A 23,000-nucleotide genomic window follows, 5' to 3' on the forward strand; every position below is an offset into this window, starting at 1 on the left:
TCTTTTCCTCAAAATTTCACAAATAAATCCCCAAAATCAGGTAGCAACCTAGAGTTTTAATGCAGATATACGTCATAAAATATCCCTTTCCCAAAATTTCCCAAATAAATCAAAACAATTAGGTTGCAACCTATACGGATATACAACGAAAAATATACCTTCACCTCAAAATTTCCTAATAAATCACCAAAATTAGGTCGCAACCCATGGCTTTTAATGCAGATATACGACAAAACACTAGCACCATTTTTCATACTTTGCCAATGTGACCAGTTCTGGAACCCATTTCGTCTCTAACACTGTGAACCCATCTGTTTGAGGGCTATTTTTCCAATTAACACCCCTTATCTGTGGAGGAGAAGGAGAAGGAGAAGGCATCGAAGGTGAGTGAGAGATGTAGATAGATAGATAGATAGATGGATTGAGGGAGAGAGAGAGAGAGAGTGAGAGACCCCAGAGAATAGAACAAGGATGAGAAACGACTTGAGGGATCTGGAGACTCAGCTGCTCGATCATACTATGTTCGGTTTTTAGAGGTGGATCGCATAAGAGAGAGAAAGAGAGATATGGATAGATAGGTTGAGAGAGAGAGAGAGGAATTAAGAGTGAGAGAGCATGAGAAAGAGAAGGAGACTGGGGATCAATTTTGGATTTATATAGGTGAGAGGTGTGAACTTTTTCATTTCCTCGCACTCATCTACCTCCTCCTCTACCACCGCTTCTTCTTCTTCTTCTTCTTCCTTCCTCTTCTTCTTCTTCTTCTTCAACTCCTTCTTCATCCTCTCCTCAAAGTTCGTTACCTGTCCTTTTAGCAACATCTACCCCCACCCATTTCTCTAACGACACCCCTGAGGATTGGGTACTGGGGGGATGTTTGTCATAGGAAGGTTGGTATTTTTCAGGTTTTGGGCAGCGCCTGTTCTTCCTATAGTCATCATTTCTATGATTTATGTATCATTGAAATTATGTATTATAATCATAGTCACTGAACTAATGAAGTATATCAGAATGACTGGCCTTTCAAACAGTTCAAATTATTTGGAATTGTTGTTATTCATTTCAAATGCATTGTGCTGGTTGCACAATAGCCTGCCCAATGTTATTCATGGGAACCCTAATTTTCTGAGGCTTCAAATCGCTTCCTCTAATTGGATCTTGAGACACAATAATCATTATTACCTGATCGGAAAAGGTTTTATTTGACTGGTTTATTAGAACATATTAAGAAATAATGCCAACAGATGGAATTAAATAGAGAATGCATTTATTCAAATGCTAATTAATATATCATTATTAATTAACGAAAATCCTAAATAAATGCTGTAAATCACCCCGAAGACTTCTGCTACTGCAGACATTGACAACAGGGTTAACAGCTTGATGGAAATTCGATGAGAACTACTATCCAAAAATTAGTTGCCAGCCCGGGAATCGAACCCGGTATCTCTCAATTGCCAGTCAGGAATGCTTACCCTTACACCAAACAGACAATCTCTGGATAGCAGCGCTCATTTTATACGAAGTCATAGCGGCCAACCAGTTTACAGATGGAATTAAATAGAGAATGCATTTATTCCATCTGTAAACTGGTTGGCCGCTATGACTTCGTATAAAATGAGCGCTGCTATCCAGAGATTGTCAGTTTGGTGTAAGGCTAAGCATTCCTGACTGGCAATTGGGAGGTACCGGCTTAAATTTCCCGGGCTGGCAACTAATTTTTGGATAGTAGTTCTCATCGAATTTCCATCTAGCAGTTAACCCTGTTGTCAATGTCTGCAGTAGCAGAAGTCTTCGGGGTGATTTACAGCATTTATTTAGGATTTTCGTTAATTAAATAATGCCAACTTCTTGAATGTTTTAAAACATTCACAAAGATTTCTTATAGATTGATACCTAATTAATTTGTTCTCATAGTACTACACCGACAAACCCTATTCCATTATTAATTCTAATTCCTTTATTTCAACATTTCTGGAAACCTAACTACATCACTGGTATAAAGATTAATTAATTCCCAATCTTCTGATTCAATTATAACAACCCCTATTATAACCGACATAAGAATAATAATGCAAGTGAAGAAGAAGAAGAAGAAGAAGAAGAAGAAGGTGAGAAAGAAGCCTCTCTATCTACTTATCTATGTTCTGTTGGAAGCAGTGAAAAGTTATGGACAAGAACAAGTCCTGTATTGTGAAAAGTTTCTTAGCCAGAACCTCTTCAGCTTCATACTTCTCGTCAGTTCTTCCCCTCTCCCTTCTTCTCCAAATCCTCCTCCTCCTTCCACTACTTTCTTTGCCCTTCGTCTACTTGCATCTACCAAGTCATATCTCTCTTCTCTTGTGTTTTGTACGGATTATGAAGTTTTTGTGCGTTAAGACTTTCACTCGTCGGCGGCCAAATGAGAGGCAGACAAGAATAAGTGGGAGGAGAAGAAGAAGAAGAAGAAGAAGAAGAAGAAGTAGAAGTAGAGGAGTAAGAGAAGGAGGTGCAAACAGCAGGACAAAGTTGTATGATGCCAACAAACAAGATAACTTTCATCATCATCTCTTTCAATTCTTCATCTTTACTTCCTCATTCTTCTTCTTCTCCTTCTTCTTCTCCTTCTTCTTCCTCCTCTTCTCGTTCTCCGCTGCCTTATTCTTCATATTTGTCTCCTTTCCCCTCTCCTCCGCCCTACACATACCATTCATAATCGTCAAAGCTATAATTCATCTATAATAAACTTTATTTGCACTCAATATTTGAATTACATGTATAGTCTTAGCAATAGACAATTATTCGTCCATTCTAAACAAAATAATTTATTCTTTCATTAAGATTTTACTAGTTCTTCATCATGAAATAGCTCCAAATTGTCTGATAGTTCCCAAGTGATTTAGTTGGAGAGTTACACTCAAATCAAATCAAATTTTCAAATCAAAATCAACACTATTGTACTCATTCCAATATAATCTTACAACATTCTCAGGAACATGAACTCTAATCTGAAGTGTCAAATCATTTCCTTTCCCAATCATTCATAATTGAGGATGATATTGGATCCATCGATGTATAAATAAATAAATACATAAACCAACAGTACATGAAGCCAACAACTAAATGGCTTTTTTCGAAAATATCTCGCTAATAGCTTCCGACATTTTCAAAAACATCAACTCAAACCCTCAAGCAAGCACATAATATCTCGCAAATTAATACAATCCGACATTTTTTCAATAACATTAACTAAAACCCTCAAGCAAGCACATATCTCGCAAATACAATCCGAAATTTTCAAAAATATCAACTCAAGCAACACATAATATCTCGCAAATGGCTTCCGACATTTTCAAAAACATCAACTCAAACCCTCAAGCAAGCACATAATATCTCGCAAATTAATACAATCCGACATTTTTTCTATAACATTAACTAAAACCCTCAAGCAAGCACATATCTCGCAAATACAATCCGAAATTTTCAAAAATATCAACTCAAGCAAACACATAATATCTCGCAAATGGCTTCCGACATTTTCAAAAACATCAACTCAAACCCTCAAGCAAGCACATAATATCTCGCAAATTAATACAATCCGACATTTTTTCAATAACATTAACTAAAACCCTCAAGCAAGCACATATCTCGCAAATACAATCCGAAATTTTCAAAAATATCAACTCAAGCAAACACATAATATCTCGCAAATGGCTTCCGACATTTTCAAAAACATCAACTCAAACCCTCAAGCAAGCACATAATATCTCGCAAAGTAATACAATCCAACATTTTCGAAAACATCAACTCTCACCCTCAAGCAAACACATCTCCACACAGCCAACATTCATCCAAACCCCTTAAGCCACACAGAAACAATCCGACATTTCCAAAAACATCCACTCAAACCCTCAAGCAAACATAAAACAATCCTCCCATTATGACGGACAACGAAGATAATAATTAGCAAAACCGCGTCGGCTGCAATTAGGCCACTATGACAGCTGTACAGGGGTGTGGAGGGGATATTTTACCCCCTTTTCAGCCCACCCGCCCTAGCCAAGGGGTAGCATAAGTTAGTCACAAGGCACACAACAAAGAGATATCTTTGGCCGACAATTTATCACAGTTATTTTGCTGCCGCCGCTATGCGCGCTCTCCGCATAAATAGAGCGTATTATCCTGTTGGGGGTGGGGGTGAAAGAAACCCCCTGGGGTGGAATGGTACCCCCCAAGAAGGGGGTCTGGGGAGCCCCCCCCCACACGCCAACCGCACAACAACACCAGCCTACCCTCAGGCATTGTGGGTAATTATTAAAAATTCTCTTTTGTTGTATGCTCTGCTGCCTGCCTGCTTCCTACAAGACATATCATTGTTGCTTCGGAAGCAGGAGGTTGGAGGCGAATGTGGTGGGGAGGAGAAGGAGGAGGAAGAAGAGGAAGAACATGAAAGGAGAGGAAGGAGAGAGAGGTGAGTGGAACATGGGGAGATAGAGTGAGAGGTACTGATCGGGAGAAGAGAGGAGAGAAAAAAGTAGTGTTGATAGAAAAACAAACGTACGATTGAGAACCCTGGACGAAAGGGATTGAAAGATGAGGGAGAAGGGAGATTGATTGATTGATTGATTGAGTACTTTATTTATGTAGATTACAATATATACTGGCTTATACACTTATATACAATAGCTTACAATACAGCAAAATTATAGATAAATTTTACATAATATAGACTAAAAGGGACAAAAAGAGAAGAGTAGAAAAAAAGTGGTGAGAGAAAAACAAACGATTGAGAACCCTGGACAAAGCAGATAACTATACCCTTTTCTACCAGCGCACCGTTGCCAAAATCATTCAAAGACTACAAAATGAAAATTTAAAAAAATTGGAAGCTCTGCCGTCCTATAATATTTCCACTGACTTTTATAACGCAAATCTTATTAGAGAACATAGATCAAATATGGTCACAAGAACTGGTACTTAGATTAAATTAAATATAGTAATTGAATAGAATTAAAACTTGTCAAAAATCCACTTTAATTAAATAAAAATAGATATTTTACAGGAGCATGCTTTCGTGTGTGCTCACTGCTCACACATCATCAGCAACAAGTTCCACAGCATCAACATCCACGCTACAAACTCAATTAATTCAACTATAGTAAGGCCCACGTTATAATGACAGTGTTTGATTAGCATTGGTGTTGCCATCCTTGTCTATCATTCAACAAAGCGGATAACGCTATCTCTTTCTCGCCTTGCTCTGTTGACAGGTGGTCTTCTAACAATGTAGAAGTCTAAATCATCAAAATGTATTATAAAATCATTGAAGAATACATTTTCTTGCTTAATAAAATATAATTGATTATTTTGAACGAGTATGAATAGTTAATATTACATCAATAAACCGGTATCAGTGATCCTCCATAGAAGGCATTGACAAGACAGAGTATCGGCTACGACTGATCTTCTATCTTTCTCCACTGTCATTATAGCGTGCACCTCACTAGAGAGAACACAGATCAAAATATGGTCACAGAGAGACTTACCATTGAATCAACTATCATTATTAGATATTTTTAATATTCTTTCCGAAGAATGGACATTGATATGTCCAAAGCTCCGCCAATTTATGTACATGCATAACAATATAATTATTATCTATAGTTATTATATTACAAATTGCTTTTTCATATCATATACAGTTCAATAATTATTTTCTTAGTCTATATTATGTAAATTCATCTATAATTTTGCTGTATTGTGAGCTATTGTATATAAGTGTATAAGACAGTATATATATTGTAATCTACATAAATAAAATAATCAATCAATCAATCATCAAATGATTCAAGTCAGAGATGTATTTACAAGGGAGCTACAAATTGATGAGTAAATTTAATGGATGATTAAGTAAATATGATGGGAAGTAAGTATATAAGTAAGCATTAAATCAACAATCTGTCAGAGAATCAGAAAACAGTAAACATAGACAGTTGGCGGCAGTAGCAGAGCATACCACAAAACGTCTTACAATGTAACTGCATTAGCAGCCACAATGCCAGGGGGTGGGGGCCCCCTTGAACCAACCCCCACCACCCAACAAACACTACACAATCACACCTAATCGATCATTCAAATTACACTGTTTGCAAGGGTGAAGGTATCTCTGCCCCCCACCACCAACTAATGGAAAGGTAGAGTGAGAAGGAAAATCAGTGCTGTTTGGGGTGTAATAGAGAGAAAGATAGATAGATAGGGAGAGAGAGATAGTGATGAAGAGAGAGATATAGTAATGAGTAAGGAGAGAAAGATTCAGAGAGTGAGAGAGAAGGATGCTTTGTTTGGTAGTCCCTCTAGTAATACAGACTCGTTAATCAATTAGAAGGTGACGTCTGCCTCACTATGGGAGGCTTTTGCTTAGGTAGGGCCAGGAAGATGAAGAAGAAGAAGAAGATGAAGAAGAAGAAGAAGAAGAAGAAGAAGAAGAAGAAGAAGAAGAAGAATGGAAAGAGGAAGTGTGATAAGATGGAATAGACTGCATTAGCACCTTCACACTCCTTGTGAATAGAAAAAAGTTATTCTCCTCATCTGAATTTTTCAATTTTTGTCAAAATTTTCAAGTTTTTCCGACGGTATTTGCAATATGCCTGCCTTTGTAATAGAATATCTATTCACAATTTTGTTATGGAATCAACAGATATAAAACTGAATTTTATCACGCTTAGTTAGCTCAAATTGGCCATGGATATTCTAAGGCATGAAAGCAACTTGATTATATAGGCTGATTCAAAACGAATGACCAAATTTTAAACAGTTGTTTAGAAAAATGGTACACACAAACCAATTTTACATCAAATTATACACAGAAGTATCAAGTTTATGATGATGCATTATAAGTGTTCTATGTGCCCTCCTTCTGAGGCTCGGACGACATCTAGACAGTATCCAAATTCATCCCAGACTGTTCGCAAAATGTCTGTCTTCTCGGACTGTAGCTACTGCATCAGTTATCCTGGTTTTTAGCTCCTCAAAATGTTATGTAAAGGGAGGAACAACGTTAAAGATCGTGTAAATGTTCCTCCCTCAAAACTTAATATTGAGGAGCTAAAAACCATGTTAACTGATGCAGTAGCTACAGTCCGAGAAGACAGACATTTTGCGAACAGTCTGGGATGAATTTGGCTACCGTCTAGATGTCGTCCGAGCCTCGAAAGGAGGGCACACAGAACACTTATAATACATCATCATAAACTTGATACTTCTGTGTATAATTTGATGTGAAATTTGTTTGTGTGCACAATATTTTTTAAATAACTGTTTAGAATTGGGTCATTCTTTTTGAAACACAAGTACTTTCAATATTTTTGGAACAGTCCAATTCATCGACTCATTTCAATCATCTTTTACTTCACCAATTCATTTATCAAATTGATGACTCTAATATCCATCCACCCCGACTTTAACCAATTTCGTCTCAATCATCCCAAATACATCTCCAAAAACCCAAAACAGCCAAGACGTCTCCAAGTTAAGTTACGGAGAGAGAGTTATGCAGATGTTCGGGTATACTCTCATAGGGAGAGGAAACTTTATTATGGGGGGGTTTGACCCCCTCTAGTGGGACTACCCCCTTTTAGGGACTGGTTCTCCAGTCGATAACTTGCGACTTCTTCAATTATGTAGGAGCCGGCAATGCATTATGCAGCTTGTCAGGTCCAGTTCAGAGATCCATCTCATCCTTTAGGATAGCTGGCATCCTTAAGGATAGATTGAGAGGGGGGAATATGTCCCTCAGGGGGAACTTTAACCACTACTGATGTTTGGGTAAAGGGGGTTGAGGGAAAAGGGTTAAGATTATCGAATGTCATCCTGTGAAATTCGGACGTCAATTTTGGAAAACACTTCTGAATTGCTTATCATCCTTCTTCTTCTTCTTCTTCTTCTTCTTCTTCTTCTTCTTCCTCTTTCTACCTTCACCTCTTTTCAATCTTCCTCCTCCTCCTCCTCCTCCTCCTCCTTCTTCTTCTTCCTCTTTCTACCTTCACCTCTTTTCAATCTTCCTCCTTATCCTCCTCCTTCTTCTTCTTCTTCTTCCTATTCAGCCTTCTTCTTTTTCTTTACAACGCTATCAGCTCTCTACTCTCCAACTTCGATTCTCTTCAATTTTCCAATAATTACATAATTTTCAATTTTTTTTACAAATGAATTCAGCTTTTTTCAAATTTGAAATCTTTCTCTTCCATTTCAGTTCTCCAACTCAAGCTGCTCCTTTCTTCATCTCTTCTCTCTTTTTATCCATCTTCTTCTCCTATTTTCATCCTTATAACTAATCTTTACTGTGTTTAAATATTATGTTCCAAAGATAATCGACTAAAATACGGATTCAAGATGATCGGCTTTCCACTTCACTATTACAATTTCATGTCTTGTCTATGTACACTCTCAGATCCACTTTCTTTTTGGGCATATTTCAAGCGTTCTCAAATCAAAAAAAATCTTAAACTTATCATTAGTAAGAGAAGTTGTGCGATTTTTGGGTTCAAAATTTTATAAAATAACTTGATTAATTCAATAAGAAATGATAATTAAGAGTTATATTTAGATATAGTTTGGTGTTTTAATTTCTATAAATTCAAAATGTTCAGCTTGTATATATTTTTGGACGAAAATTGAACTTGAACGTTTTACAGTAGAAACATAACCTATTTTTTGTACATTTTATTAATTTATCAAAATTTGGGAATGGAATAGATTTGGGCCAAGCCTGTTGTTCCTTCCTAATCATATTTATAATATGATTTGTGATTCTGTCCACGAATAAATAAATAAATATTTTCCTGGACCCTTTTCTAGTAATCTCCAATCTATATAATATTCTTTATAATATATTCTAATATTCTTTCCGAAGAATGGACATTGATATGTCCAAAGCTCCGCCAATTTATGTAGATGCATAACAATATAATTATCTATAGTTATTATATTACAAATTACTTTTCATATCATATACAGTTCAATAATTATTTTCTTAGTCTATATTATGTAAATTCATCTATAATTTTGCTGTATTGTAAGCTATTGTATATAAGTGTATAGGCCAGTATATATTGTAATCTACATAAATAAAGTACTCAATCAATCAATCAATCTATCTATCCCAAAATACCTCACCTCTTTCACCTTATCTCATCTTAATTTCTTCCTATAATCTTCATCATATCACATCTCATCACTCTCTCACATACACACACACTCTCTCTCCAATAACTCACACACTCTCCCACACTTTCTCTCTCATCATCATCATTGTCCTCTCATTGTTTTCCTCTACTTCTTCCTCTCATCCTACTGAAACTGCTCTCATCTTTACTCATATTTTTCCTTTCCTTTTCCAATCTCTCTCACCATCAGTCTCCCTCACACTCTACTTATCACTACCACACACACACACACTCGCTCTCTCTCCTTCTCAACGGACCTAGCTAGTATGCAAACTTAATGTGAACTTGATTAGTGCAGAAACAGCAGACATATATGTCAAAGACAGACTGACATATTGCTTTAGACATATATTAGGTAGACATAGATCTAATACAGATCATATGATTATAGTGGACTCTCAACTGGACAAATAGCCTACTCATATTCAATGTACAGTCTGACTGCAGTCTGGTTCACTTCAAAATGTCAGCATTAGTTGAATTTGAACCACATCAATGGTCTCAATAGCAAATCATGACAGTATGAAGCAGATCTCACTCTAGTGAGGTCCACGTTATAATGGCAGTATTTGATTAACAGTGGTGTTGCTATCCTTGTCTATCATTCCATAAAGCAAATAGTGCTATCCTTCTTTTCCTCCGCAACGCTGCCATATCGTTTTTCAACAAATTTAGAGATATAATTGAGTAACACAATATTAAATCTCAATGCTGAAAATGTAGTATTTAATCATTGAAAAAAAAATTCCAAAGACTTAATGATACACTTTCATAACTGAGATTAAACATTTTGTTAATTAATTATATTTCTACATTGTCGGAAAACGATCTGACAACATTACATTAACATTTACATTTATTACATTCCTTAATCACAACATCAAATTAATGATTGGGAGAGAATCAACAGGATAAACCCAAAACTGTTCCTCTCCCTAATTTTGATAAAAATAGTCCAAATGAGGTTATGAAAACACTTTTATAAAGATCACAAAAATGTACAGTCCAAATAAACATTATACTAAAAGTTTTGTATCTCGGTTGATCAGAAAGATGAAACAAATTATTATTACACTTGAAAATGCATCAATGAATTGAAAAATATTAAAAAACTTGATAAATTTGAAGCCAGAAAAATCACAAAAACATTCGTAGAATAGCTGTTCGAGAAAAAAAAACAAAAAACAAACATTCCTAGAGAAAAATATCGTAATCTGCCTTGTCGAATGATAGACAAGGAAAGCAACACCAATGTTAATCAAATACTGCCATTATAACGTGGACCTCACTATAGATTATAATCGTTAAACAAGGAACCAAGATACGTGAACCAAAAGGTGCTATGCCTTCACTCGGGTTGAGAAGGATTATTTGTCTCCATATATGAGGATATGTCACATGGTTTCACCCCTTTCCATACTGTTTCATCCCTTAAATCTTGGGGCTTAGAACGGGGTGTTGAAGAAAATGCACCCCGTGTTGAAAGCAAGTCTGGGTCTACTCTCCACCTCCTCTTATCCTTCTGCTCCTCCTCCTCTTCCTTCACCTCCTCCTTCTTCTTCTTCTCCTTCTTCTTCTACCCCTCATCCCCCTCTATAGGGGTGTCTCAAATCCACTTAATGCTGAGCGTTAATGCTTTTCACCTGTCTAGCTTCCCTTACAACAATATAGGTATACAGCAACACATGTTATATGTAATATCTGTTAGCAATATAGATATACAAAACCATATTCAATATATCACTGTGCCAACGATATAGATACAGGTATAAGTATGTCATGTTGTATATATAATCCTGATGTTATTGTTGTGGTAAGACACATACACACACTAACACGTGTAAAGTATACCTATATATTGACTGTAAACAGATATGTACTATAGTGAGGTTCACGTTATGATGACAGGGGAGAAATATGGCAGAAAAGCGTTGCTGATTCTCTGCCTTGAAATACTAGTAGTTCTGTGAACAGTAGACCTCACGCAGGATTGTCATCCACAAGTACCTGATTGAAACTATAGACCTTATGGAAATACAGTAATAGACTGGCTTCTCCACACATCTGTGTAATCACTTGTCAGCTGATTTATGATGAATAATTCTATAGTCTGATTTTTACTCTAATATTGGCGTATGAAGGAGGCTCCTTTTTCCTTTTATATTATCCTTGAAATGCAAAATTTCCAAAAACCTTGTATATACGTCGACGCGCAATTAAAAAAGGAACATACCTGTCAAAATTTCATGAAAATCTATTACCGCATTTTGCCGTAAATGCACAACATATAAACATTTAAACATTAAGGGCCGTTTTCACAGAAATATGGCAGAAAAGCGTTGCTGATTCTCTGCCTTGTTAATAAGTTAATCGAGTTTAAGTTAATCTGAAAGTTTAAACTTGAATCGGTTTCTCAGTTTAAGTTCTAGTTTAGCGTTAAGTTGGTAATAGAATGTCATCGTTTATAATAAAAACTTCTATCAATTCCTTCATTATAATTATTTTTACATTCAAATAATGATTCACTATAACCTAAATTAATATTATTATCGTCTACAGACGCATTAAAAACAACCATCGAAAAATAATTTACTATCAGCTGTTTCCCCACCAAATCTTTACAAATATCAAGTTAATCCAATTTATTTTATCCAAGTTAATCCTGCTTTGGAGGTTCAAACTAATACAGAGTTTAAACTGATACTGTGCAAACGGAATTTTAGTTTAAACCAAAAAAATCCAGATTTGGTTTAAGCTTTAGCTCAAACTTACACTGTGCAAACGGCCCTAAGAGAAATGTCAAACCGTCGACTTGAATCTTAGACCTCATTCCGCTCGGACAATTAACTGTTCATTATTGTTTGAAATAATCAATTATATTTTATTCGTCAAGGAAATAAATTTAATATATTTTTCGATGATTTGATGATACATATTCTTGTTGTAAAACGCTTATTATGTTAAGTGTTTATTGTTGGGAAACGATGTGTGATGTAACTTCATGTGTGACTGGCAAGTAACCCGTGCTCCGCAAAGGTCTGATTAAGAACTTGACCTACTAGAATCTTGAAGAGTTAAAGAGTGAATTAAGAATCAATAAGCAAAATTTCAAGTTAATCAGTTGAGTAGTTGAGACGTGATGATGCGTCAACCCTGAATTTCCCATCCCGTACAAGCTAATTCTATTCTTTATTATATTAAGGAAGACTCAAGTAGAAGTAAGAGTTTTTTTTGAGACACTGACCTGATAGAGGACGTCGAGGGTGATTGGATACATCATGTGTTCTATGATGACTCTGAGCACAGTGTTGGGTCCACCCTGTGTGTCATTCTGGCCTGACAGAGCCTGCGCTGCTTGCAAAGCTGCCTGCGCTGAAGCATTCTGTAAACAAACAGACAAAAACTATTGTAAAAACATGGTAAATTGATAAAAAACAAAGATAATGACAATAAAAAGGTTATCATGTTTAGTGAGGTCCATGTTATAATGGCAGTAGAGAAAGACAGGAGAACAACGTTGCAGTTCCTCTAATACAGAAATTCATCATAAAGACAATTTTTTAAAGAAACCTAGAACTTATGATAGTAATATTTTGTTCAGTGAATTTGATGTTAAAACTATACGACAGTTATATCTTAGTTGCATAACAAATTACAGTTTTAAATACGAGCATAATTTCCCTCTAGCCGATGACATAAATTATAATCTTAGACCTAATACAATAAAAAAATATGAAATATATAACACCAACTCAGCTCTTCTTAGAAGGCAACTTTACTACATTAGCAGTAAATTCATTAATATACTAGAAAGTGAATTTCCACTTAATAATATCTGAAATAATAAACACAGAAAAAGAGCCATAGAGGCATGGCTAAACTTGAATTATTTCCAATCGTTGACTTTTATACAATAATCAACTTCATATTATAAATTATATTTTCGAACACTTCATACGCTAGATTCAAGTTTATATATTACATCCCTGATTAAGCTGATTTACGACTCACACTGGCGCACAAGGAATCTTCCTTTTGCCGGTGTTTTTGCCTCACCTACTGTACTTATGCATGTGATCATAAATTGAATCTTCATTTTAAAACTATTGTTTGTAATGTAAAGGATATAATTTCGTTATTATATCTAATTAAATAGATGTATGTATCTTGGTTCAAGTGCAGTAGCATATACTTATATTTATTTTTTTGTAAAGCTTTTTTGTATTTTGTTTTTGGCAAATAAAAATTCATTTATTCATTCATTCTTTCTGTCTTGCCTTCTATACACGGTAGCTGATACAGGTTTAATGATAACTGTTCATTCTCGTATGAAATAATCAATTATATTTCATTATGATGAGATTGTATTTTTCAATAATTTCATAATGAATTTTCATAATCAAGACAAAATATGTTGTTAATTAATTATTAATTCTACATTGTTAAAAGACGATCTGGCAACAGAGCAGAGCGAGACAGAGATAGCGCTATCTGCTTTGTTGAATGATAGACAAGGATAGGAATACCACTGCCAATCAAACACTGCCATTATAACGTGGACCGCACGATAAGACATGAGATTTCTTCATTGAACATGTATTGGGATATTATAAAGTGATTAAAACAAGAAAGATTACATAAAACATGAGGCTGCTTGAACTGACGTATTCTGTCGGGGAGAAGAGAGAGAAAAATATCATAAAACACAGTTAATTGGCGTAGAAAATGGATTAAGATGGTATACAGTTTATGAATTATGACTGGAACATGGCAAATCATCATTTGCCAAATCACGGGATAGCGCTATATCTCTCTCGCTTTGCTATGTTGCCAGATCGTCTTTCAAAAATGTAGAATTAATAATTGATTAACAGAATATTCCATCTTAATTATTATGAAATTATTGAAAAATATTATTGATCATTTTCAACGAGAATGTACAGTTAATATTACATCAATAAACCTGCATAATTGAAAGAATAAGACTTTGATATTGTCAATACCACTTTTATTTATTCGAAAATTAATTTATAATTCAGTACCAGGTTTCTCCAACAACAATAAACTTATTAGTTCAGCTGAAGATGTGGTAGGTTTTACCATGAAACCTGGTACTGAATTATAAATTAATTTTTGAATAAATAAAAGTGGTATTGACAATATCAAAGTCTTATTCTTTCAATTATGGAGAAAAACCACAACATCTCATACCATACAATCAACTCATTAAAACCTGCATCAGCTACCGTCTATAAAAGGCAGTGAGTGACAAGGCAGAGAAGCGGCAACGGTGCTATCTTTCACCACTGCCATTACAACGAGGCCTTCACTAAGGTACAAGACATTGGAGTAAGACAGTGATAGACTATGAGACTGCTCGTGTCACACATTCACAAAATAGAAAATCCGTCCAATTTTCGCGGAAAATTCCAATTTTTGCTGCTGAGCTCTTTCATCACGGATTTCATCCCACGCAACTCGCTTACAGCTGATTCAAACTCACATGCCCGAACTACAGAAGAACAAGCTGATCGAATGGAAAGAGAATTAGAAAGAGAGAGAGAGAGTGAGAAAGAGAGAGGGTGAAAGAGAGTGAGTGAGAGAGCAACTGAGGAGATGAATAAGAGGGGAAGAAAGAGAAGAAGATTTGAGCGAAGCAGAGGTGTAAGATAGAAGGGAACAAGAAAGAAATAGGAAGATGCAAAAGGGATGAAGGAGAAGAAGGAAAGGAAGGGGAAGAGGAAGAAGAAAAAGAAGAAGAAGAAGAAGGAGAAGAGAACAAGGAAAAGAAGAAAAAACAAGTGAGGAGAGATCGGAAATATCGATGAAGAAGAAGAGAAGAATAAAGAACAAAAACTACAAGAATACAAAGGTTAGAAGTAAGAAACATAAGATGAAAAATACTGATAAGAAAAAAGAAGAATACGAAGAAGAAGAAGACGACAATACAAGGAGAAGAAAGAAAGAACAAGTGAAGAGAGATCAGGAAATAGAGATGAAGAAGAAGAGAAGGATAAAGAACAAAAACAACAAGAATAAGAAGGATAGAAGTAAGACACGGAAGAGAAGTGAGAAATACTGATAAGAAAAAAGAAGAAGACGACAATACAAGGAAAAGAAGAAAAGAACAAGTGAAGAGAGATCGGAAATATCGATGAGGAAGAAGAGAAGGATAAAGAACAAAAACAACAAGAATAAGAAGGATAGAAGTAAGACACGGAAGAGAAGTGAGAAATACTGATAAGAAAAAAGAAGAAGACGAAGAAGAATAAGACGACAATACAAGGAAAAGAAGAAAAGAAGGACGAAGAACAAAAACATCAAGAATACAAAGGATAAAAGTAAGAAGACACAGAAGAGAAGTGAGAAATACACATGAAAGAAAAGGAGAAGATGAAGAAGAAGAAGAAGAAGAAGAATAAGAATAAAGAAAGCAATAGGTAGGGGGATTCCGTGTGTGAAAAGACATATTCTATCACTCCCTCCCCCAACAACTGCATCCTATCTTTGAGATCATCGCGTGCTCTGAGATAGATGGAAGGATAACAGTGTCTGGTAGGAGAGAGACAGAGAGAGTGAAGCACGAACGAGGATGAGAGAGAGTGAGAAAGATTGATAAGGTAGAGAAGTCTGAAGATCTCCAGTCCAAAAACCGATCCAGGGAATTCCTTACAGGCAAGAAAAATGGCTGAAGGGATGAAGTGTGGACTGGGGGTTGGGGTTGGTGAGGTGAGATTCAATTTCGGAAGTAATCTCGTCCCGGAAGATCCCCGAAAAAGAGGAGGAGGAGGAGGAGGAGGAGGGAGAAGACTTGTTGGTCTAGAGTGGGTGACTGTTGCATACAACAAGAGTTTAGGTACACAGGAAAGGTGATCGAGATTCTATAGTAAGTCCCAAGGACAGACTGTTCCCTTCTTCTTCTTCTTCTTCTTTTTCTTCTTCTTCTTTTTCTTCTTTTTCTTCTTCTTCTTCTTCTTCTTCTTCTACTAATTCTTCTCCTTCTACTTCTTCTCCTTCGTCTTCTTCTTCTTCTTCTTCTTCTACTTTTCTTGTCTTCTTCTTCGTCTTCTAATTCTTCTTCTACTTTTTTCGTCTCCATGTTTTTCTTCTTCGTCTTCTTCTTCTCCTCCTTCTTCTCCATCTTCTTTTTCTTGGACTTCTTCTTCTTTTTCTTCTCTCCTTCGTCTACTTTCACTCCCCCCACATTCTCGTCTCACTGGCGGAGATTCCCTTTTCGTTTTTTTTCTGTTTTCTGTTGGATTTCCTCTTTATAGTGTTGGAGACACATTGACAAACAACCGCACAAGGGTCATCGATTAAAGAAGAAGAGGAGGAAGAAAAAAGTGGAGGAGGAGGAGAGGGAGGAGGAAGATTGAAAAGAGGTGGAGGTAATCTTAGTTGTTTCGTTTGTGGCAGACATTGAAGACAGTCAGGAATCCCAACAATGATTGTCCATTGTTTACTGGGCGTTTGTCTCTGCCCTGTAGAGAGGATGAAGCACACATGAGCGGCAGACTTGTGCAGGGGTTATGGGAAGGATTCTAGTTATTAACATTAACAAATTCTCACAATGGTTTTCAAGAGAAAATAGTAAACTTTTAAATAGAAGCTTGGTTAAAAAACCTCATTGGGGGCTTCAGTAAAATTGAAATAGTTATTTGTGCAACTAGTGCGCAAAGTGACAGTTTGTTGCACCGAAAGAAGGCGAGGGCGGAATGTTGTTGTTGAGTGCAGCAGAGGAACTTTGCGCACGTATTTCACATTAAATTTTTCCCACAGTTACCATTGAATAAGAAAAGTGGGTTTTTATGGGTAAAATTGCCTGAAATCTATCAAATTTTTTTTGTGTAATTTTATTAATATATAAAATTGAATAATGTAGTAGTGTTTGAATGGCGGGGCGGCTGTGTGCTGAATGTGGTGGCTGTCGGCTGTCATCCACTGTTGTACACCATGTCCATGATATTATTATAACGTGTGCCTCACTATGAGTGTTACCAACTTCATCTTGATTTTCCTGCACTTGTGCTCCATATAACCTACTAACTATTTTGCGTTGCCATGTTGCAAATCTGGAGTGCGGAAAAAATTTTTCCCGCACTACAGCGTTCTGTAATCAGTGCAGGAATGGCCACTTTTCAAGGTTACTGTAGGAAAAATATTATTCACCAAGGAAATAAATCTTTCTAGGATTTGATAGGGAGGAATTCTATGATCAATTCTATCCCGAATATTATCTATTCAGTTTAACAGAATATATTTTCCCACAATTTGATAAGAAATGTCCATGATTGTGTTTAGATTCTCAGTTTACTCTATTAGTTCACTATATTTATTCATGGCATATAAATGATTTTGAAACAGTGCGGAGTTGGGGAAGTATAGAGCTATCTGCTCTGTTGAATGATAGACAAGTATAGCAAGATAGACTGCCATTATAACGTGGACCTCACTATAGAGCTCTACTTGTACAGTCGAAGGTAATTTAAAATGGGTAATTCAAAAGAGTGTGGTGAAGGAGCTAAGAGTTAATCACGGTGAGAGGCACCAAAAGGGGAGGAAAATAAGGTACACTACGTGGAGAGAGAGAAAGAGAGAGAGAGTGAAGAGGAGGAGGAAGAAGAATAAGGTGGAGGAGGAGAAGACAAAAAAGAGGAAGAAAGAAAAAAGGAGGAATAGAGAGGGAGTTTGAAACAGGGAGTGACAAACAATTAGAAAGAGAAATACAAATGGTGAGCAGATGGAGTAGAACAGAGAATACGTTGGAATAGGAGAAGAAGAAGGAGAAGAAGAAGATGGAGAGAAAGAAGAAGAAGAAGAAGAAGATGAGGAGAAGGAACATAGAGTAATAAGACTCAATCAGAGTTGAGAGAAAAGGTTGGAAATAAATACAGAAGAGATAGATACAGATAGAGGAGAAGGAGAAGAAGGAGAAGGAGAAGAAGGAGAAGAAGAAGAAGAAGAAGAAAAAGGAGAAAAGAAGAAGAAGAAGTAGGAGAAGAAGAAGGAGAAGAAGGAAAAGAAGAAGAAGAAGAAGGATAAGAAGAAGATAGGAGAAGGAAGACAGAGAAATAAGACGCAATCAAAGTTGAGAGAAAAGGGTGGAAATGTTTTAGGGTTAGAGGAGGTTGTTGGTTAATTTATAAGGTTGGCCAGTGCTGATTGTAACATAATTACTAATTTGTGGACTCTGAGTGGTGGAATCATGTTTTAGTTAGTAATTTTCTCACCAGCTGCGCTGCTGTCGCATTCCGTGGCTGTCTTCACTGGTCTATAGTGAGGCCCACGTTATAATGGCAGTATTTGATTAACACTGGTGTTGCTATCCTTTTCTATCATTCAACAAAAGAGATAGCGCTATCCTTTTCTAGCTCCACAACATCACCAGATCGTTTTTAAACAATGTAGGAATATAATACCTGACAAAATACTAAAACTCAATTACAAAAATATATTATTTAATAATCGAAAAACATATTCTTTTCACGAAGAAAATACTATTGATCATTCTAAGCAATCTAATCATTTTAAGCTATCTCTTTCTTGCTTTGCTCTGTTTCCAGATCGTCTTTTAACAATGTAGAATTATTTATTATCAACAAAATATTTCATTTTAATTATGAAGATTCATTATGAAATAATTGAAAAATATAATTTCTTGCTTAATAGAATATAATTGATTATTTTGAATAAGGATGAACAGTTAATATCACATTAGATATACCAGTATCAGCTATCCTCTATAGAAGACAATGGCAAGGCAGAGAATCTGAAAAATATAATTTATTGCCTCATAGAGTTCAATTGATTATTCTAAACGATAATGAACAGTTGATATTACATCAATAAACCTGTATCAGCTACCCTCTATAGAAGACATTGACAAGGAAGAGAATCAGCAACACTGTTCCCCTATCTTTCTCCACTGCCATTATAACGTGGACCTCACTATAGACCAGTAGCCATCTAGAGCAGCCACAGCAATGACATAGAGCAGTAGCAGTATAGAGTGGCCACAACACAACACAAGATGGAGAGCACTACTTTACTGGATGGATAGAGTGGTGTCAACCCTCCCTTGGGGGTACTCCCGACCCCCAAAGTACCTGGGGTCGTCTAGCCCCTTCCCCAAACGAAGTACTTGTGCTTAAGGGTTTCATACCCCGGCCGCCCCAAAAAGGGTTAAGGTCTGTCTAGGTAAAACAAGTGAGCCATCACACACACTGACATGTAGAGATGGAGGGTACAGAAAGAGAGAGAGACATGGACATAGAGTGTGTGTGAGAGAGAGAGAGAGAGAGAGAGATAGCTAGTGATAAAGAGAGTGTAATGGAGAATGATAGTGAGAGAGAATGAAAGAAGGCAAATAAGGAGAGGAAAAATATGAGAAAAGATAAGAGCAGTTTCAATAGGATGAGATGAAGATGCAGAGGAAAACAGTGAGAGGACGATGATGATAAGATAGATAGATAGATTGAATTAGATTAGATCAGATTTCTTTATTTATGTATGTTACAATATTTACTGGCTTATACACTAATTTACATTGAATGACGATAATGCTGGTTATTCAACGAATTTCACAAAGTATAAATGATTAATCAATCAATGAGAATAAATATAGAATGCAATTAGAATAACGATAATATAATAATGTGATGTAACTTAAATAAATCGGCGGTGTTTCAACAAATAATTGTCAATACTTATAGGATATAAAATATCCTTCCCATTAACACACGACCGGGTAAGTGTCGAGAGATGCCGGGTAAGTGAGAGAGAGAGAGAGAGAGAGAGAGAGAGAGAGAGAGAGAGAGAGAGAGAGCTGTTGATAATGAGAGTGTAATGGAGAATGATAGTGAGAGAGAATGGAAGAAGGCAAATAAGGAGAGGAAGATGAGAAAAGATAAGAGCAGTTTCAATATGATGAGATGAAGATGTAGAGGGAAACATAGGAGGACAATGATGAGATTGATTGAGTACTTTATTTATGTAGATTACAATATATATACTGGCTTATACAATAGCTTACAATACAGCAAAATGTTAGATGAATTTACAAAATATAGACTAAGAAAATAATTATTGAATTAACTATTGAGAGTGATAGATTGAGATAGTAATAAAGAGAGTGCGAGGGGAGAATAATGGACAGAGAGATTGGAAGAAGGCGAAAAGGGGAAGGATAAGTCTGAGAAGATATGAGAGGAGTTTTAGTAGAATGAGAGGAAGATGTAGAGAAAACCAAAAGAACAATAATGAGAGAAATAGAGAGAGAGACAGTGTGTGAGAGAATGGAAGAGAGACAGAAAGAGGTAGTCAATCACACGTTTCTCACTCCTGTACTGAACAACACTATAGATAAATAAACATATTCTAGTTTCCTATACAACATAAAACAAAAAATACCTCAATTATAGTATGATTGACGTTATGAAGTCAGCACCTGATCAACATTGTTGTGCTATCCTTGTCTGTCATTAGACAGAGCAGATAACTTTATCCTCTTCTACCTTCACACTTATGTCAAATCGTTTGTAGACAATGTAGAAATGAGATGAAGTCACCCACCACAAGTATGAAAATCTACCACCAAATCATGAGAAAATAAATTTTCTTCATGAATAGAAAATATTTGAGATAAAGTTGATTGTTATGAACAAGAATTTTCAATGAATATAAATAAATAAGGCCCTGTATCAAAAAATATATACCGAAGTATCTGATATCACAGCTATCTACTATAGAAGGCACCAGTAACAGAGAATCGGCAACTCTGTAGCCCTATCATTTCCACTGAATTTATAAAGTTAATGCCGCAACAGTGCGGTCCACGTTATAATGGCAGTGTTTGATTAGAAATGCTATTGCTATCCTTGTCTATCATACAAAAAAACGGATAACGCTATCTCTTTCTCGCTTTTGCTCTGTTGCTAGATCGTCTTTTAACAATGTAGAATTAATAATTAATTAAAAAAATAGTTCATCGTAATTATGAACATTCATTATGGAATTATTGGAAAATATAATTTCTTGCTTGATAAAATATAATCGTAGAATTATTAATTAATTAACAAAATATATCATCTAAATCATGAAAATTCATTATGAAATTATTGAAAATATAATTTCTTGCTTAATAGAATATAATTGATTATTTCAAACGAGGATGAACAGTTAATATTACATCAATGAACCTGTATCAGCCACCGTCTACAGAAGGCATTGACAAGACAGAGGTTAGGCAACGTTCTCTCCTATCTTTCTCCACTGCCATTATAACGTGGACCTCACTATATAGATAATGATATCGTTTCCTGTGCAACAGAAACCAAATAACAATCCATGGTAACCCACAAGTATAGTGAAATCCCTTCTAGAAAAATCTCCAACCAATTTAACTCTTCCTGCACGTACAAAATGCAATCACGTACAAGAGTGCACAGTTCCCACACACACACAGATTCTGATGGGAATTTTCCTCGAGAAAAACAACTGGAAAAACATGGAAAGCGCATCCCACTTTTCCGAGAATCAAGAAAACTGCATCTGGAAAATTGGCATCGTACATTTTGCTCTCCCATATTCAACCGTATCCTGACCTGAACAGTTGGTATTACATCAGATATACCGGTATCATCTATCCTCTATAGAAGGCAGTGGCAAGGCAGAGAATCAGCAACGCTGTCCGTCCATCTTTCTCCACTGCCATTGTGATCTGCACATGTATTACTCTCACTAGACAACAAAACATTATTACAACCCCTAAAACAACACAAAATTGTTTGTTTTCCATTTATTGCCATTGCAAGGCATTAGCTAGCAGATACATACAAACAAACAAACAATCCTCACAAGCAATCGCACCGAAATTCAAGACTATTTGGCAACATTGCAGAGCTGGAAAAAGATAGCGCTATCTGCTTTGTCGAACGATAGACAAGGATACCAACACCAATGTTAATCAAATACTGCCATTATAACGTGGACTTCGCTATAACAAGCAATTAATGTGAGATAGTTCTCGCAGCGGATTTCAACTGAATTCTATGAAAACAACGTAGTTATGACGCATTGCTCTATCGACCAATCAGTGACGAGGGGCGTGTACTCCCTAGAAACGTTTCTATTGGACGAAATTTCAAACAAAATGGTGCCGTTGTGACGCAATCTAGTATCACCCAATCAGAGAAAAGGTGATTGTACTACTTGAAAATGATTCTAGAGAACGATATTTTGAAGCATTAATGAATAAAAATGATGATGAATGAATAGCTTGAATATTTTACTGTATTAATGATACATCCAGTCAACCATTCATTTGATTGAATAAAACATTAACCAAGTAATTGGCAGTTAATAACATATCCAGTTTTTTGGTAGAGAGTTAGTGGGGAGGATATTTTTAATATTCTTTCCGAAGAATGGACATTGAGATGTCCAAAGCTCCGCCAATTTATGTAGATGCATAACAATATAATTATTATCTATAGTTATTATATTACAAATTACTTTTTCATATCATATACAGTTCAATAATTATTTTCTAGTCTATATCACGTAAATTCATCTATATTTTGCTGTATTGTAGCTATTGTATATAAGTGTATAAGACAGTATATATTGTAATCTACATAAATAAAGTACTCAATCAATCAATCAACCAATCCAGTTCTTAAACTTCATACACAGAACTGTCGAAGGATCTTACGAAATGTCTTCAATCAGTTTATCAGTAATTTATCGAATCGTCTAGAATTGATTAATCTATCTTCTGAATTATTCCTGAATTTATGAACCTAA

General features: G+C 35.8%; 1 protein-coding gene across 8 annotated transcripts in view; it reads right to left on the reverse strand.

The window, feature by feature from the left end:
* The window catches only part of LOC111056377 (polypyrimidine tract-binding protein 1), a 496,090-nt gene that overhangs the window by 95,616 nt on the left and 377,474 nt on the right, over window positions 1-23,000 (reverse strand). For all 8 annotated transcript variants that reach the window (XM_039439855.1, XM_039439854.1, XM_039439858.1 and 5 more), the window contains one exon: window positions 12,442-12,579. In XM_039439855.1, coding sequence (XP_039295789.1) covers window positions 12,442-12,579 — 138 coding nt within the window. The remainder of the gene's footprint in view (window positions 1-12,441; window positions 12,580-23,000) is intronic.

This window comes from Nilaparvata lugens, chromosome 13, assembly GCF_014356525.2.
Source record: "Nilaparvata lugens isolate BPH chromosome 13, ASM1435652v1, whole genome shotgun sequence".
NCBI classification, from domain to species: Eukaryota; Metazoa; Arthropoda; class Insecta; order Hemiptera; family Delphacidae; genus Nilaparvata; species Nilaparvata lugens.